Raw genomic sequence first — 19,752 nt, 5'->3', positions numbered from 1 at the left:
ATACAGCCATGTGTCCAATCGAATATAATCTGAGTATACTTTTTCTCTACCTACCAAGATACGGTGTATCTTGAAACGTACAAGATCGAAAATTGGTAAAACTAAGTCGGAATTGGAAAGTAAAGACAAGAATGCGCGAGTGGCGTAGTGTAAAAATTAGGGACAAAACACATCCACTCTATACAACGGTCCGAAGACGACTATATTACGTACGTAGTATTTACGTAGTAAGGATAAGCGCGAGTGAGAGGGAAGGACGGCGCAAACCGGGCGGAGCGCGAATCAAAACAATAACAAGGCGGGCTTACGAGCGTCGTACTGTACAAAATTTGAAGGCCAGTCAACCTCGAGCTTTCGTCTGTGTAGGACATTACTCTATGGCAATTGTGAGTTATCGCGCACGAATAAACGAGAGGGTGAATAAACGAGTGAACATCGGATGGAGCAACGAGTGGAGGGTGAACAACTGTCTACCAATCAACTTTTTTCACGTACAGCAGTATGATTTCCTCTTGTATTTTACGATGATAGAAATTTCGCGAATAATCGCGAATAATCGCGTGTCGTTTATGTCCGTATCACATTAGCGATTAGCGATTACGTCCGCGCCTGCGCCTTTGTCTACGATTATCTCTTGACTAATCAGGAAGGAGCGGTTGGCGATTTGATTGGTCAAAAGATGCGGACGCAAACCAATCTCCGATCGGTAGTGTAATGAAACCGAATGTTAGTTTCGGTTCTATTCTATATCGCACGAATATCTGCATTGGAATGTACGCGTCGTTCGTTCATTTGGAATGGCGTCTCTTGGTCGGCCCCGACGACATTGGAGGCAACTGTGAATGTAAGTAAACTTCATTTTGTTTTCTTTTTTACGACAGATTTAAATGAATCTAATCTCCCTTAGAGAATCCCTTATTCGAATTGTGAAAAATTATGTGACGCTCGCTTATCGGTTCGTCTCAAGTGGCTCGTGAAATTTTCCTCGACCGCCGTGCTCGGTATTCCGTCATATTCCATACTCATGCATTTCTGCCGCGTTTTACCTGCCGATCTGAATCACGTAATGTTTGTACGCTGAGAGGAGAGATCGATAGCATGGCCTGAGAAATGTACTGCGATTACACGGAAAGTGTTTGCACGCACGAAACGACCGAGTCGCCTCATTAGGCAACCAACGGACAAAAAATTGAACTTGCTCGGCGCAAATATACTACGCATAAGATCAAATATTAAAGAGAAAAAAGAAAAAAATATTAAATAAAGCCGCACTCTGACTTATTTTTTTTCATTTAGCGACAATTTCCAAACAAATGCTTACGGTTATGAATAATCGTAACTCGAAAAGATTGATTTTTTTCATTGTATAATATTGCAATTTTTTAAATGTACGTTCTTTTTTCCATGTTCCTTGCAAATAAAAAAAATTATATTTTTTTGCTCGCAAACATACAGATTTCTGACACGCAATCATAATTTCGTCGTATCCATATTGAAATGCGTTTTCTGTTTCATTTAGAAATAAAAAACTTGATGACATATAAAACGGAATACGAAATGATATGTTGACTTGTATTAAAAAAATCGTATTTAAGCTTGTGCAACGTGATGTTAATATCGTATGATATGTGTAAAAAGTTGATATTTTTTAAAACATAAAAGAGAAAATTATTCGTTCATCTTTTTTGCATATTATTCGATTTCTCATATCTTAATCTTTTTATGCTAATTATTTTTATCTTATTTTTCGCGCAATTTAACGAAACTTGATGCAGGGGGACGAAGTTAGATTTCGCGTTGATTAAATTGCAACAAATTGCTTAGTAAAAAGTAAAAGAGATTATATCATTAAGAATTATTTTGCCAGCGATTTTTTGAAAATCTCTCTCTCTCTCTCTCTCTCTCTCTGTCTCTGTCTCTCTCTCTCTCTCTCTCTCTCTCTCTCTCTCTCTCTCTCTCTTAATTGATATTATTTTATTCTTCCGTAAATATTTGTCGATTTGTCTATATCATCGTGACTTTATTGATTTAAAAATAAATTTATCCGAAACTACTATTTACTTTATTGTAATTCATTGTTTTTCTGAACAACAAAAATACAAAAATTTGCGTACGTAATATCGTAATAACGATTGAATAAAAAATTTTGACAAGAATTTATTCATCGATGCGATGCATAAAACTCGGTGAACGTAATGTCGCGTCGATTATTTCAAAACTGATGTTGATAAAATAATATTTTTAAAGCAATATTTTTAAGATAATATTTTTGAAATAATATTTTTGAAAACATTATCATCAGGATCTCAATGTAACATTTAAATAAAAAAAATTCGTCCGTGATGAATAAAATGAATAAAAGAAATTAACTATCTTATTTCTTAATATAATATTTATACTGAAAGAAACATTAATTGACTATCATATTCATTACATATTTGTTCAAAATTTTTAACGAATTGCTTAAATCATCTTGTGTTGAAAAATATATAAAAATATATTATATGCATAAATATATGCATAAGTGTATTGATGTACTATGCACCTAAAGATACAAATGTTGGTAGACGTATCAATTTATATACATTATCTTTTACGTTATCAATAAAACATATTTATTTTGTAAATTATTACATTAGCACATCGGACTTATTGCCAATTAAATTCTTTTTTTTTCTTCTAAAAATTTGTTGAAAAAATATTTATCAAAACGGCTAATGGCTGTTATATGTACACTGAAGATTACCGCGATAGTCTATAATTTTTTTTTTTTTTACTCTTTGCACAAAGCTGCAATTGGTCATTACGTTACGAATTCGATTGACGAAGGCAGAAGGCAGTCGCGAATAAAAGTCGCGAAGTTATATGGAACGCGGTTGCATTGCCGGTCGATGCGCGAGCCGCCGTTCAGTCTCACATAGCTGCGTGCACCGAGCTTATTATTTTCCCCCACGTGAAACGACGCGATCTAACTGCATGCCGAGGGAGAATTTTACCGAGGGGAAACACGTACGCGCTCATAATGTACCCTGATCGCGGAATTCGGCGTCGAAATGAAAAATCATCGAATATGAGCTCGAATTTTTTCTCGGAAAATAATGAGGAAAGGTAATTTCTTCGGGGAAATGATTTTTTGAACAATGAGAAATGAATTCGGAACATGATTAGGAGAGCAAATTTTTCCGTCGATAGGTATTTTGAAGTCTTCAAGCATTTTATACTCGATTTTAATTATAATGTTAATTTAGTTAAGAAAGAAAAATATGTATGGTGAGGTAACCAACGATCTTACATATGGGAAAAATAAAGAGTTACTACTTTTATTTTTATTAATATACGTCGAAAGAAGCAAAAGAATGAACAATAGCAGCATGTAGTTCAACTTTTATTTAATTATATTTTTTTAAAGAATATATATTATACTCCACGATGAATAAGAGTATCGTAGTGTTTATTCCTTTTAAGTTATTACAAAATTTATATGGAAAACAATTAAGATTTTTATATAATTATCTCGATTTCCTACAATTAAAATATATCTATTTTTAAACTAGCATTATATTAAGTTATTTTCAACAATGTAATTAGACATATTAACTTTCTAAGAATAGCTTATTGAATTTTTATTAATTTTTCGATATTCGACAAATTTGTAAATTTTGAATCTACATTTTTAGATTATAAGTATCATCTCTGTTAGTTAATCGGTCTCAATCTCTCCTGATAAAAGCTTTTCCGAGCACATTGCTGATACTTCCAACTTTGAAAACATTTCCGTTTGCTCTGTAAATCCTTTTGGTTACTTTCGTTTGTAGAAACTATTCGAAGAAACTTCTAAAGCTTATACGCTTTCCTGGGATTTGACTCGGACACTTTTATTAAAAAGTTTTTAACCCAAAATGAATTTTAATTGTTATTTAATCAATTATTCAAATGATATTGAAACGTTATTATAGAATATTATTGTCTTTAAAGAACAAACAGACATAATCTTGTAAAATACGTAAAGTCGATTACATCTGTTCCAATATTAGAATGATCTTTTTATGCTACAATATTACAGATAATAAATCTGTTTTATTACTTTTTCGATTGGCATCATTTTATCTTTTGTTTACGGGGTTGTATCTTATTGAAAAGTCTATCATATTACACTACTTTCTCTATATCATATACTTGCTGCAAACAAGTTTTTGCGGAGCAAAATCTCGTAGGAAATGGAGCGTCCGGAGAGTTTGAAATAAACAAATATGTAGGGAAGTCGATCCTGACCACGCGCGCGAAGTTATTACCGAAAGATCCTATTTTTCTCGCAAAGTTTGTTTGCGACTCATCCGTGCTTCGCGTGTATTTTACGAAAGTCGCGCACGTCACGGTGATAAAGTTCGTAGCAAACGATATTCCACCATACGATTTATTTCTGATCTGACTCTAAATGAATTTTAAGTGCGTACATGCATGCATTTTGACATTTCTGTACCAAAGGTTGTGAGCTGTGAAACAGCTTGATTGTTGAAATACATAGAAATAAAATTGCAATTGACATTTTCACGAATCAGCTTTATCATCCTGCATATTCAAGAGTTATAATTTTAATTAACATTAACATTGCTTACACAATCTTGTTTTATAACTATTAGCAGCTGTGTAAGAAACAACTTGTTGTTTCTGAATCCAGTGGGCGTTCTCACATTTAACAAACAACAACGAAGAAAACCGTGTGCGCTTGCACGACTTCTGACTTTAAATCTTACTTTTCGAAAGTTCGCAAAGACGAATATGTTCAACACGAGACTCGACACGCTAACTATGGAACAGTAATTCCTACCCGCAATTCCTACGATAGAATTTTTATAGTATTAGAACATAACATGCACCACTTATTGTTGGTTTGTATCGACTTTATCGAATGCATCTTCGAGAAATACAATATTAAAAGAATTATATTGTTAGCAAAGAACATTATCTATTAATGTATTTTAAATAATATATTTCGAAAAATTTCTCAAACTTTTATTTAAATATTTGATTATTATATGTTTATTAAAACAATCTGGAAAAGTTGGTTTTAAAAATTTTTCATTTTTATTTCTCTTAGCACCGTTTTCACCATTTTAATTAATCGTGATTGATGTATAGTTTAATTATATTTAACGTAAATTAAATTTACGAATTTGCAAATTTTTGCTTAACTGCTACCTTCCCATTTTTCATATCATACACTCTATACATTACGTACAAATAATTCGGAGTAGTAAAGAGATAGCGCAAAAACAGATGATTTCGGAGTGTAGCGAAAGATTAAATTGTCCCAAACAAATCTCACACGGTAAAAAGGATTACACTCGAATATCAGTAATTTGAATTTTAAATCCGACATTTTCTCGTCGGGCAGAAAGAGAGAGAAAAGCAGGCTGGTTACGGGCGAGGATAACGAGCAACAATTTCGCTTCTCGAAAACGACAACGGCCGTTCGCGTAATGTATCGGAATAGAAAACGCGCGTGTTTTTTTTTTCTCTTTCTTTCCTCCGACGCAACTGTGAAATCTAGAACGAGCATCGCGTTTCTGATGCCTTTATTATTTAGGGTAACGCGCAATCTTACGAGCCCATCCGATCTGGCCGGTTGGTGCATTGCGCTGAAATTGTGCACAGTAAAAGGAATGTAAAAGAATCGTACGCTCCGCCTACCGCCACTCCGTACCGCGCATTCACCCCCGGCCACCCCGTCTCACTTACCCCTTCGTCCCTTCTCCATGCCTTCGCCTTTCGCTACTCCCCGCAGCTCAGGTAAGCGGTTGCATGCGTATAAATAGTGCAGTACCACATGGCACATTTACAGAGACGAGCGCGAAGAGAATTTCGACCGCGACCTATTTTATCGTCAACCCTATCACACCCGATGGAATGTATAATTTATATCGCGTAACGAATCGACTTTAAACTTCTCAATTCGAATTATTACACCGTGTTGTTTTCATTTCCATACCTCACTTCATCTCCGAACAGATGATTTCGTCACAATTACGGCTCCGTATATTACGTAATATAAAAGTGGAGTAAATCGTGTTTGTTTCCCTTCATTTTAATCACATTTAAATGAACAAATCGCGGCACAGCAGGTAAATCTATCGGATGAAGTAATTTCTTGTAACTGTAAAAAGTAATTACGTTTAAAACGCAAATTGATTGATTTTTAAAAATCATGAGAATTTTTATTTAGAATTAATAAATCGTAAATAAAATTATTTTACTGATGAGTTACCGATTTAATTTAATTTTATTAATTTTATGAATTTATTTAAAATTAGAAGAAATCATAAATAATTACTCGAGAGTACAACTACGAGAGTAGATGATAAACGTAAAGTAAAAACATAACTTGTATTTTTTATAATTAATAATTCGGATTACAAGTTATAGATGTTTTCTTTATTTTTACTAAAGAAAAGTTCAATTAATTAACAAGCGATTACAAATTCTTAATAGCATACATTTTTAATAGCAAGTCACGTGTATCAAATCGCATAAATTGTGAATATCGAGCGAACTTGCAAGTCGATAACCTCGAGATGTTCATAAATGTGAAGCAGTCTTTCCTCTCGATTACCTGCCCTACGGAATCTATTTTTAGAGTAATACTACGGTCTCAGACTTGACTTTTAAGATAAGACTTTTTGTCCGGCAACTTGCATCGCGCTTGATTAAACTTCTACGATTGAATCGTCGCGTGGTTGTCACTTTTTGCAGCCGTAAACGGCGACGATGATCGCATGATTCAGTGCCCAATGATCGATATTGCCCTCATCAAGCCGAAACGTTGCCCCAAGCACCGTCGCTTGTCTTTATGCTACATCGATCTTACAATTAGTGCTGAAATTTATCAGTGAACGGAATTGAGACCACAAATGGGTCGACGCGCGTTTTACCGATCATCAATTATATCCGCAAAAAGGACAGAAGATATTTGTGATATAAAAAAATGAATCGTCCATTCACTTCACACATCCGTCTGTCAAGAAACCGCGATTTTTTTAATATCTAAATCCATCACCTGTTCGGCTATCATCTGTTTGTCTATTCTGTCCGTTATTACACTTTTATTTTTAAAGTATCTCTGACAAACTCACAACGCGTAAATAAGAGCTCCTTCGAACTCCATTATATGCGTTTTATATAAATCATGGATATAATTCGAATTATGTAATTTTTATCGTATTGCAAAAGTGCTGATAAATGCCTCATCTCAATGAAATTTATGCATAGAATAATTTTTTATAAAAGCTGTTGAAAAAAAAAACTTTACATTCGTGATTTATGAATAACCGAATCATTTTTAATGATTTCATATATTTTTGTTCTTTCGCACAAATATGATTTTAATTTATATTACAATTTTATTTGTCATACAGATTAAATTTAAAAAATATTTTGAATTAAGTTTTTGCTCTAAATATAGACTTTTTTTTTGCGTTAATCTTAGATGTCTAGTTTACTTTTAACTTGCGACAGTTATTATTAAATGCATTAACCACACTTATAGTTTGCGCATAATTGTTTATTGAAGTGCTATGTTCTGCACATTTCTTTCTGTCGAGCCAGTTATAGTTCCATACAGCTTGAAATAGTTATCTATTATTGATATTCTCTTTAATTTCAACGTTATCTCTAGTTAAAAATTAATTCTTTTCATAACATAATCCTTTCGAAGATAGTAGCAGTAATAATAGCAACTTTATAACTTTACTTCTCTCATAAAGATATAAGTACATACACAAAAAAGTTACAAACAAAACTTTGATTTCTAAGTACTATAATTTAAATCTTTTCACGTTTTAATCATGTTTTTATTTCTACGAAAATATATTGTTGATACAAAATAATTCTTTCAAATATAATATCCTAATAGTAAAAATAACATACTTTTTTTTTTCAAGTTTAAGCATAAAATTGTCATAATAATATAACACATTGATAAAAATGAAAACGGAAACCAATAAATTCTTTGCACTAATTTTAATATTTTGTTAAAATCCTAAAAAAGGCTTTAATAAAATTTTGAACTAAGAAAAAGTTGACAAGTTATTGTTTTATTTTTAAATAAAATTATATATGTGACATCAAAAAAACGCATATTTTTAGATCAATAGTTAGGTAATTACCGATGCGTTACGTGACATCCGTGAATTTCATTTCTTTATTTCAATAAATATTTTCCGGAGTAATCTTTTGCTTTGGATATAAATAAAAAGAAAATGTGCTAAACTTAGCACATTAGTATATTACACTTAAGTATTTTATCTCTATAGGACAATAGTTTTACTTCGATAATAGATAGCTTAAAATTAACGATTGATAGACTCGCTTTCCCACGAGCCAGATAATAAAATCGATAAAATATTGCCTCTACTGGCAATGCATAAAAACACTAATCTAAAAATATTACAGTAGATACACCCCCATGGTCATGTCGCAGGCAAAAGGATTAGTCACAGGTTTGAGAACATGAGATCGTGGTTTTATATCAATAACAAAGATTAAAAATTTATAATCGGTTATAATTTAGAATTACATGGCATTCGTATTTACCCAAAGTACGATATGATTTACGCGATATTCACATTTATAGTATGGAGCAGCGAGATGAACATAGAAATAAAAATGTAATATTAAGTTGAAGATAAAAGATAAGAGGAGGTAGAAAAATATATATAAAATATACAATGCGTTTGCGATGTTCTTCCGGGGTTTCGGGTCAAGAACGCGCTTCTTGAATAATTTAAACCAGACACATTCGGCCCAGACACATGAAGGGTCTGGACAGAAATGAAAATACAATATTAAGTTAAAGATGAAAGATGACAGAAAATAGGAATGTAAAATATATAGCGCGTTTGCAAAGTTTTTCCGGAGTTTCGGGTCAAGAACGTGATTCTTGAACAAGTTAAACTAGATACATGCACTTTACTTTAGCTCATGATAAAACTCTCTAAAAGTTTTTATGCTACACTTGAATGTATATGAACATGTTAAACGCCCGCTTTTTTATATTTTTATTATCTTCTGAAAAAGTACGAATACTTGTTCTGATTTGTGATACCTCTTTTTAAATTATCAATTATTACAATCGATAATTGATGACTAATACATAACTGGTATAACGGTACATAAAGATATTCAATGAAACATGTGAATATATCATTTTATAATTACACATTTTTCAGACAAATATATTATAATTAACTTTGTTTTTCAAGATGTCTTTAGAAATTATCTTTTATCTTCAACTTAATATTACATTTTTATTTCTGTGTTTATGTAATATTCTGATCTTTTTTGCAGATTAAGTAAACTATAAATGAGGAATAAATGAGAAATTTCTTTGTAGCAAATAAACTTAAATAATACTTAAGTTATTTCTTTTAACTAATTATTAAAAGCTTTAGTCTTTTAATATTGCATTTTATTTATGTGTTTGTGCGCTAATAATACTTGCAGAATGAAATTAGATTCTTTCTAATAAAAATATCAAATAAGATTTTATTTATATTTAATATAATTTATAGAATTACACACTAATACTGTATTTAATCCAATTTTTTGTAGAAATATGGAATCTTTTTGTTTAAATTATGTTACATTAATACCAGTTTTTTCGAAAATAAACATTGTCTTAACTATGGTTCTGAATTTAAAGGAAAATTGACTTTGGAGTTTGCTACTATAAACGAGCATCGAGCTTATCATCGGATCGGCTGTTTGTAGCGATTGAACCGAAAAATCATTTACTTTATCGCGAGTTTTTTTTTAGTCGAGCTGTTCCGCGACGAAATCGATCATCGGACGATCGCGTCCCACGTTCAAGTCGATTTACACGGTTGATCATCCCAGATGAATCATTCAAAGCAACCATGTCGGATGAACAACTTCTCTTTTAGAAGTAACGCTAAACCAAAAACCAAAACTATATAATTTCTTCAAAATATGTTGGGATGTTTTATGTGCAAATATGAAGTACTTGTCAATCGTTTTGTAGCAAGACAAAATATAATGAATAAAACAAAAGTAACGGCAGATGTAGATGAGCTTATAATAACTGAAACAGGGTAGATCGAAAATTAAATAAAATGAAAACTAAATCATTTGTAAAAAAATCTTGAGAAGATAGTCATATTTTACAGAAGCGGTATACATACAATAATTATTGTGTGAAGATGATATTGAAGATGAGTGAAGTATTTTATATGATTTTGTTTTTGATTATTAATTTTCTTTATATTTATAAATTGCTTTGCAAAATTCTTATCTATTTAAAAGCGACTATTTAAAGTAGAAATCTTTATTTATTTTAATATATACCACTTTTTATATTTTTCTTTTGATAAAGATATATTTTATTCCTGATCGAAAATGAGATAAATTTATGTAAATTTACACATTAAAATTTGCTAAGAGATTTCCATTTGTAGAATGAGTCAGTACCGTTTTGACCCGATAAGCACGGTTGCTCCGTTTTGATGATGATCCGAGAACGTTTTGCGATTTCCATACGGAGATGGCAAGTTCTCTTTTTTTCCCCTCCCTAGAATTTTTAATCTGAACGGAATACATGGCTACGGGCTGCAAAAAGACGGCTCTGATAACGACAGTTTTTCCGCCAGGCTTGCGAACGGACTGCAGTGATATTTTTATGAGTAGTTTGTTCTGAATTGAGCTCAGCTGTGTCGAAAGGGATAATGTTCGTTCTCTTCACACTTTGCATTTGATATATGAAAATATTTACGAGTGAGGATAATTTCGGCATATTAAAATTTAATTTCTCTATCTTACAAAACATATCTAAAATATTTCTCAAGAAAAAATAATATTTTCTATTTTCTAACTTTTGATTTTTTAAATGAATTTACATGTGTCTAACAAATTTATATGTTATATATTGAGATTGCTGTGTCTGTGACTAGTTACTTCTGTTACGGATATTACATATTATTAATTCTATACTTACGAAGTTTCTTGCGGATTGTCAAAGTCCAATAATAGAAATTCACTACTAAATTATAATAATTATAAATTATAACTAGGCATCTCGCATAATAATTTAATTTAACAATTCTCAAGATACTTGCAGTTTTTCACTCGCGACGCGATATTTATTAATTTTACAATTTAAAAAATATTTATCTCACGTTAAGACAGACGAATTTATTTAGCAATAATCAAATAATCTTTTCTTATCAATTTTTACACTGTATTTTGTGAATATTATCAATATATATATAAATCTTTACAAAATTAAAACGACAGAAAGAAAATAAATTAGATAATTTCATAAATATGAAATATTTAAAATATTATATTATATTATACGATAAAATAACGAATTTGATATGATATATTCAGTCTTCATTAGATTTTTCTAATTAATTTTTTGATGTAGATTAATTGATGTAGATTAATTGATGTCGGTTTAAAATACGCGGGTAGTTTAGTATCACAATCTGCGACCAAAATAGCATATATGCTGCAGCACATGCATTCGTACTAAAATTATATTGTATTAAACCAACAAGTAGACTAAATAATATTAGAACATTTATAATTTTATTTATAATTTTTGTGAACATTTTGATATTATTATTCTCTATATCTTAAGTTACTTGCTACTGACTCAATTCGCAACAAAATTCAAACTGAAAGGGATTGCGAAAAGATCGTGAAAACGGTTGCAAAACATTTCATGAACACAAAACAAAACATGTTTATGCTAACAATATAAATGGTTGTTAGATAAGTATTATATTACATTAGAGATATTTTCTATATATTCAGATAACGAACATGTACAAATAATTTGCAAATTTTTTAATTTGACATATAAGTAAATTATTATGTATCTATTTGACACGTTTATATATGAGATTGTTGCATTTATGATATAATTGGCGCATTGTAAATATTATATATTATTTTTTTTATACTTATACAATTTCTTGGGGCTTTTTTCGAGTTCAATAATGTTTACAAAATATAAATATCGTATTTTGCACAATATTTTATTTTAATCTAATAATTTTCATCAAGATACTTGACACACGTTTGCACTTGTGAGATGTTATACATTTTAATGTCATTAAACGAATATTTATTTTGCGTTAAATGTTGTGTGTTAAATTATACGAATTATGCAAAGATTGAAAGCAAAGAAATAATTTGTTTTCTTTATACTCCGCGTATTACAAATTTCAATTTAAAATTATATTAAATTAAAACTATACCAAAACATTAATGAAGGAGCGTAAGTATGAAATATTTCAATAGATATGAGTTAAAATATAAAAGTACTATAAATATAAAAGTAAGAAAAGTACTAAGAAGGAATCTCACCCCCAAATAAGTATATCAACTAATTAATTCTATGATCTAGACAGAAAATTTTTAAAGATACAATTCTATCAATTTTATTAGGCATATGCTTATGTTTATCACTTCTTCGTAGTACGTAGTACTAATTTATTTTTAAAAAATAATAGTTAAAACAAAATAATTAAATATACATTGCAAGAAAATGCCACATTTATTTTTGTATTCTCCGAAATGTTAAATTAATGTTTAATATCCAAACCAAATTTCAACTAAAGAGATTTCAAAGACATCTTAGATATTATTCTATATTTATTAATGTAAGAAATAATTACTAATGATTTTCTGCCAATATAAAATTTTAGACTTTAGAGATAATGAATGGTTACACGAACCGTATTTTATGAGTATTTGCAATTAATTTGAAAATCGATTATAATTTAGAAAATAAGTTAAGGAGCATTTATCTAACAAAGGTTTTTCAAAGTTTAATAGATGAAGTACTTACCTATAACTATGACATCTAGTACAATACTTCATTTGGACCCGTCCAAGAATTTTATGTTTTCTTACTCAATATTAAGAATATTGTAAAATTTAAGATTATATTACATTATTAAAACTATGTTAGAATTGCATTAAAAGAGAATAACATAAATAATGAATACTTAAATTAAATAATCATCTAATTCGTCATATTGTTCAATTAAAAAGATCATATTACGCAAGTTATGCATGTATATCAAAGCCCATTCAAAAATATTCATATTGCGCAATATTATTATTACTATTACCACTTGTATGCAAAGTATTATTGAAATATGATATAAAATATACCACATTATAATTGTGTAGAGAACAGTATTACTATCCTATATTTTAGATTTCTCGATTTACTGATATTACAGGCTCAAACAAAACGCGTAAACGAACTGAGTGATTTTATGAAGAGAATCTGAAGACGTTAAGATACAAAGATAATACAAATCAATACAAACTTAACTTTATTATATAAACACAAAATGAAATATAATTCAAAATAAAATTAACGGTTATTACAACTTATGTTTTAGGCTTTAGAAATATATAACAAATTTTTGTAGAAAACTAATAATATGTAATTTAAAATATAAATAAGAAAATAAATATTTTACAAATTTGTATATTCTATGCGAGATTTGTATATTTCAAAAGAGATACAACGATAAAGCTCAATCGACTGAAATGGAACACTTTATAAAATTTCTATTACAATTATCTGACAAATTAAAATCTTTATTGCGTAAAGTGCAATTCTCTAAAATGTCGTGAATTATCCTTTTCAATTATTAGGTTATCATTAAACGTCAAACAAATTATGCAATCTAGCTAATATCAATTTTAATTAACTCTTAGTGTAAAATAGTTCTCTAAATCTCTCTCCTTATTAATAGAATATCTTATTAAATAGCCATTTGGCATTGATAGAACTAGTAAGTGCATTACAGCACTTGTAATAATTTATAAGATCGTACTTTATCTTTGCTTTACTTAATAAGACCTAATCTTGGCCTTTCTTCGAAGGGAATCATCGATGTCGCGTGGCCACGTGGAAATCATCGAAACCGGCTTGATCGCGCGCAATTGCGTGTTTCCGGAAATGCATATATTATTTATCTGGAACGTGTGCCAAGCGACACTTCGTATTCGACGTTGACCTGGTTGCTTGCTTGGCTTGGTTGGCCACTGGTCGGTCGGCCGGTTGATGCACGTGTTGCTCGTGCAGAGCAGCGAGATCGATATTAGTCGGTTCGCAAGCGCGCGAACAAGCCGCGACTTGTCGCGAAGAGCATCAAGTCCCGATGATGACCGCGTCACCAGTTCACGTCCAAAGTTTCCGCGAATAGACCTCAAGAAAAAAAAAAGAAGAAAAAAATAAGAGGAAACGAAACAGAGGAAAAAACGAAGAGCGCAACATCCCGGAAATTGTCCGGCACGAATTCGATTCGGCTACACGGAATCGACACTAGAAGCGATGAGATGATCAGATGGCGGTTAAACGAGGATATGGATCAGCAAGCAGAACGCAAATGAAATAGAAAGAGAGGAAGAGAGGAAAAGCACGCGGAAATCGCTTTTCTATCGGGATTGTCACGCGCGTTATTTACTCTGTTTTAATTATTCGATCGATGAAGTCAATTGAGGACAAATACGATTTTGTTAGCATAGATACATAGCATAAATCCCTAAAATCATCGACCTTAATCTTGAAAAACGATTTATTGATAACAGTATTAATACCTATGTAATAAAATTACAAATAAAATACGGAAATAATGTAGAAGAAATGTAGAAATATGAAAGTACAAAACTAAAAATCTAAGATTTGCGAAAAATTAAAAAGAAAAGAAAAAAGCCTTATGTCTTATTGAAGAAGGCTCATATATTAAGATATATTATCATGAAGACACAAATGACATACACAAGATATAATACAATAATATGAATTTATTCTGTAAACCGCTGTTTTATGTGATTAATTTTAGTTTCTCTCCTTTTTGATGCTTTTTCACAAAAATATATTCACGTAATAAAAAAAAATAGTAACAGCATCATGGAATATTCATGAAAGGATCATATAAAGGATCTACTTAAATATAATTCAAATAAATGCTTTTAATCTAATAGATTGATTATATCAGTTAATTTTCGATCTTGCGTATGCTGATTAATAATGTTTTAGCTCTCTAACTGCGTTTGGAGCGGTTCGGTAATTTTACCGCAGTTTATGCTAAATACACTCAGGCACCGCGATGTATACGTTTTATGACCACCACAAATGTACGTGATGCATTTGACGCGACGCATACAAATTCTCTACGTAATTCTCTACGTAATTCTCACGTATTCTCTACATAAGTAATACAGCGATGATTGATAAAATAAAAATGTTAATCGTTAGCAATAATGTCATAGCGTAATTTGCGATTGCGCGTTTCTGTCATTCACGAATAAAAATACTGACGATTTTCTAATTCAATTATTTAATGATATAAAATATGATTGAAAATTCTGTAACCTGTGATATTAAGCTCATATGCATTCCTTTTTGCATAAGTTTGTTTGCTGCGTAACAGAAATAGTTACATCTTTGATAGTAGTTTCGCGAATTTTATGTATATTATCAAATTTATCGTAAATAGTTCAATACTTTTATATTGACCATTATGCGTTAAAATCTTTTGAGGCTCTCTTCAAAATCCTATGATAAAAGCGATGCATTCTTGATGTATTGAAAATACAAATATTTGATATTTCAAAACACTTCATCTTGGTTCATCAATTCTCTTCAAAGCATTCTCTTTCACATATATTTACATTTGAAATGATTTCAACACTTCAGTAGCGTTAAACGAGTATTTATCTCAAGTTAAAATATTGAATTGAGAGCGAAACGGAAACTTTTACCATAATGATATAATTAAATGATATAAATTGGCGACATATTTGCATCAGTTTATTTTGCCTTTTCCGTGAAAATAAGTACCCAATTTTTCATATGTGCAAAATATAAAAGTGTTCTCAGGCTGTTTTTAGGAAGGTGGAAATAAGCCGCGTAATACCTATTTAGATACAATCTAAACACGGATGCAGTCTAATCTAATAGGTAGATAGGTTAATGGCTGATTACCGAGCACGGTTTGCAAGGTCAAGTAACCAAGGATTAAAGACGCTAGATCGAGCAATCAGATGTTACCCTTTATGTACACAATTGATCTCTCTTATCATATGTGATAATATCTACGTAATTATAATCCAAAAACATTAACAATGCAAGTGCTGTGCTGTACATATATAATATAATATTATAATAAATAAGAGAATGTATGTCACATAGTTTATACAATCACATTATGATTTTTTATTATTTAATCAGCTGAAAAGAAGAAAAATTATATTTTTAATTTATCTTATTTTTTACATCTATTTTATTATATTTTTAACTATTAATTAATACTTATAAAAATTATTATATTTATAATAAACAATAATATATTATATTGGTCTATAAATTTACGTGCATCAAATACATCATAAATAACTTGAAATTTTTATACTAATTATAATACATTGAAATCTTTCAAAATCCATTTATAGAAATAATGCATCTACGATCATATCTGTCTGACATTTCATTCGATTTTAATCCATTAATTTTTGTCAAGATGTGTCATACTTGCACTTGTGATGCAAACAAGTATTTTTAATTCAAGTTAAAATATATAATCATTTAGCAATGATTAAAATTAAAATAGAAATGTTAATGTTTGTATGCACATTGGTATGTATCAATTACAAATTTAAATTTAAAATTTTATGAAATTAAAATTGCATTAAAATCGTTAAAAAGAGACGATCTAGAAAAGAATCTTGTACTTCATTTACACATAACTCTAATACCAATCAGAATAAATAAGACTAATAGTTGTGTCTAATATCTTAATATTATATTTTCTATCTATCTATTCTATCTTGAATTATTTATTTGGATGGTTAACTGGAACAGAATGTTAACTGAGGATTGCGAAAAAATTTAAAGAATGGCCTTGTTCCGTTAACACAAAACAAAACTTATTTATAATGGAAAATGCAACTAATGGAAATGTAACTCATGATTATTATATGAACATGATTACACAAATATTTTTTTTAATTTACAATTGTAAAATATATATCTATAAAACATTAGAAAGTCAAAATGTATAACTTAAAATATAAAATAAATATGAGGATTAATAGATTGAAATGAATTATCCGATAAAAGTTTCAATACTATTATAGAATGTTATAGTAAAACTTCTGAATTTTTTATTATAATGACAATGTGCAATTTTTATTTTCAAAAAAATAATTTGAATCAACATAATTGATAATTGTGGCGATATAAATTTTGTAACAAAAACTCAATTTTAAAATAGCAGAATGAATTTTGGTTTATCGGTGTCCGATCTATGTTTCATCGAGAAAGTGATTAACAAATCAGCATTTTGTACAGAAAAGTATCAGAAAAATATCAGGTCGTGGTAGTTTTAAAACCATCCCACCAGCGCATAGATTGAAAGATACCTCGCCGACGCATATCTGAATGCTGAAATAACTTATTAATAATTACGCGTTGACCCACTACCGCTTTTGGAGTCTGCGCTGTTTTAGCACATTGCTTAAGCAAATCCAACGAGTGAATCGTTGTATTGCATTTCATTGCGATTCGTTGAACGTAGATAAAAGGATGATATAGATTTTCCCGTCTGTAACGAAACTTAATTAATGACGCGATTGTTTGTAGCTCTGGATTGCTCGAAAAATTTGCTTGTACATCTCTTTATTTTTAATTAACGAAATTAATTGCTAGAAGTTAATGTAATATTCAAATATAAGAAAAAAATAATTACTTACAAAATATAATAACATTTTTTTGTATGAAAATAAAATCTTTCGTTGACGGATTAAAATATGGTAATAGAATTATTGAATTGCAGAGAGAGCTAGTTAACTTTAAAAATGTTTATTTTATATATAATATAAGTGGACTTAAAATAAGAAAACTTAAACTTAACTTAAAATAAGAAAAGATATGTGTAAAAAGTATAATAAATTAATGACTTACTGTTTTAAATTAAAGAATATGCATTTACGAATACGTAATCAAGATGTTAATAACATCGAGATATAATAACATTTTTATTATGGGGGATCCAGCTTAATGGCAAGCTCCCTTAACTTTGAATGTAATTTGCGCTAAACGGCTGGAGCACTAAATTTTCTTATAAATGCGATTTGCAACAGGGAGTTTAGCTTGATAGAGGTTACATTGTACATGTTTATATCAAAATCGAGAAATCGCGATTCCTAATAATAAGAGTCGCGAATTTTCTGACTTGATTTTTCTCTATATCGATTCGGATCTAGATTGAAAATTTATTATAATTAAAGAATTCTTGTGTTTCAGACGTTCTGCGTGGTATCTAAGAGATTCCGTAAGAACTACATCCATAGATTTACGGCGACCAACAGTTGGTTTATATTCTCTCCGTGGAATCCTATACGGCGGTGCTGTATCTTCCTAAGTACGAATCAGTACTTTGATTACGTGGTCATGGCTACTATACTTCTTAACTGCGTCTTCCTGGCCATGACCGAAACTGTCGAGGAAGCCGAGTAAGTATGGTATATAAACTGGAGCCTCATGCTTATGCAGTAGCTAATTGGTCTGCAATAAACGATAGTTTAATTTTGCGCTTGCCATATAAAATAGTATAATTATATTTTCCTAATAATAAGAGTCGCGAATTTTTTTGTAATTATTATATAAACTATATTGAACATGGAGTTCAAAAAAAATTCAGTATTGCATGTTTTACATCCAAATTGATTTTTTTCACAAAAATTTAATTAGGAATCTTTTTTTTTTTTAGGAATTATTTGATTTCTTGATTTTCAATTTTATTAAATATCTTGGTTATTACATTGATTATTAATATACAGTATTATTATTAATATATTTAATAAACAAAATCATGCAATATTAATATATCATATATAGTGTGTATAATATGTATAAAGCTTCAAATTAAAAATTGATTACAAAATCCGTATTGTAAATTTGATGAAGAATAAAATAGCAAAGAAAAGGTTTTTTTATTTTTAAAATTATTTATAAAGCTTATTGAATATCGAAATCTTTGATATTTCGAGACTTTTATTAAAGAACATTTGCCTTTACATTGAGAGAGTAGAATTTTTTTTAACTCTTTTGTTAGAAAATATAAGATCGTGTCTGAGTTAATGATTAATTCGCTCTTAAGTCTGCGAGTAATAATATCTATGGAACAATAATAAGAGTCTGATATTGTCATTTTGAATAATTCTTTATTACTGTATTATGTTTGTTTCTTTGTTCTTTTATTTGTTCAATTGTTAATGTTCAAATGTCTAAAGACAAAAACAAACAATTGCCAACTATTGCATTACGCAAAATATTTTTTCAAATTGCACAAACATAAACATGTTACACTTTTGTGAAAAAAAATTAAAGAAATTTTTACGATTATTTATTTGAAATCGAAATTTTCCAAATTCTTAAAATATTTTTCCGATTTCTATCTATTTTTTGGCTAACGCTATAAAAATGCATTGCCAATTCTTTCATAACGTATTGAATTTTAAATTTCTCTTGTTCGAAATAAAAAAGTTATGATTAATTTCTGTTTCATAAAACTAAGGTTGGCATATATTTTCAAATTTTAATTTTTTGCTTCAATTTTAATTTGATTGCTGAAATTCTTTTCAAAACGTATCAGGAATTCTAAAATTTTTTACAAAAGAGCCTCTATTCATTATACCGAAATTTAA

At 29.7% G+C, this 19,752-nt stretch overlaps 1 protein-coding gene across 6 annotated transcripts in view; it reads left to right on the top strand.

Moving 5' to 3' along the window:
* The window catches only part of LOC105424883 (Na channel protein 60E), an 82,752-nt gene that overhangs the window by 26,719 nt on the left and 36,281 nt on the right, over nt 1–19,752 (top strand). For 5 of the 6 annotated variants that reach the window (XR_016138401.1, XR_967577.3, XR_003096628.2 and 2 more), the window contains exon 2: nt 18,350–18,558. Coding sequence is in view for 2 of the 6 variants with exons in the window: in XM_011635366.3 (XP_011633668.2) it covers nt 18,350–18,558 (209 nt within the window). In the remaining 4 variants the exon portion in view is untranslated. Of the gene's footprint in view, nt 1–279; nt 845–18,349; nt 18,559–19,752 lie in introns of those variants that run through there. The other variant, XM_089073025.1, reaches the window with a different exon arrangement.

This window comes from Pogonomyrmex barbatus, unplaced genomic scaffold, assembly GCF_055798465.1.
Source record: "Pogonomyrmex barbatus isolate J1 unplaced genomic scaffold, ASM5579846v1 scaffold14, whole genome shotgun sequence".
In the NCBI taxonomy this organism is placed as follows: domain Eukaryota; kingdom Metazoa; phylum Arthropoda; class Insecta; order Hymenoptera; family Formicidae; genus Pogonomyrmex; species Pogonomyrmex barbatus.
Note: the sequence above shows the minus strand (reverse complement) of the source record. Positions and strands in the feature narration are given on the sequence as shown.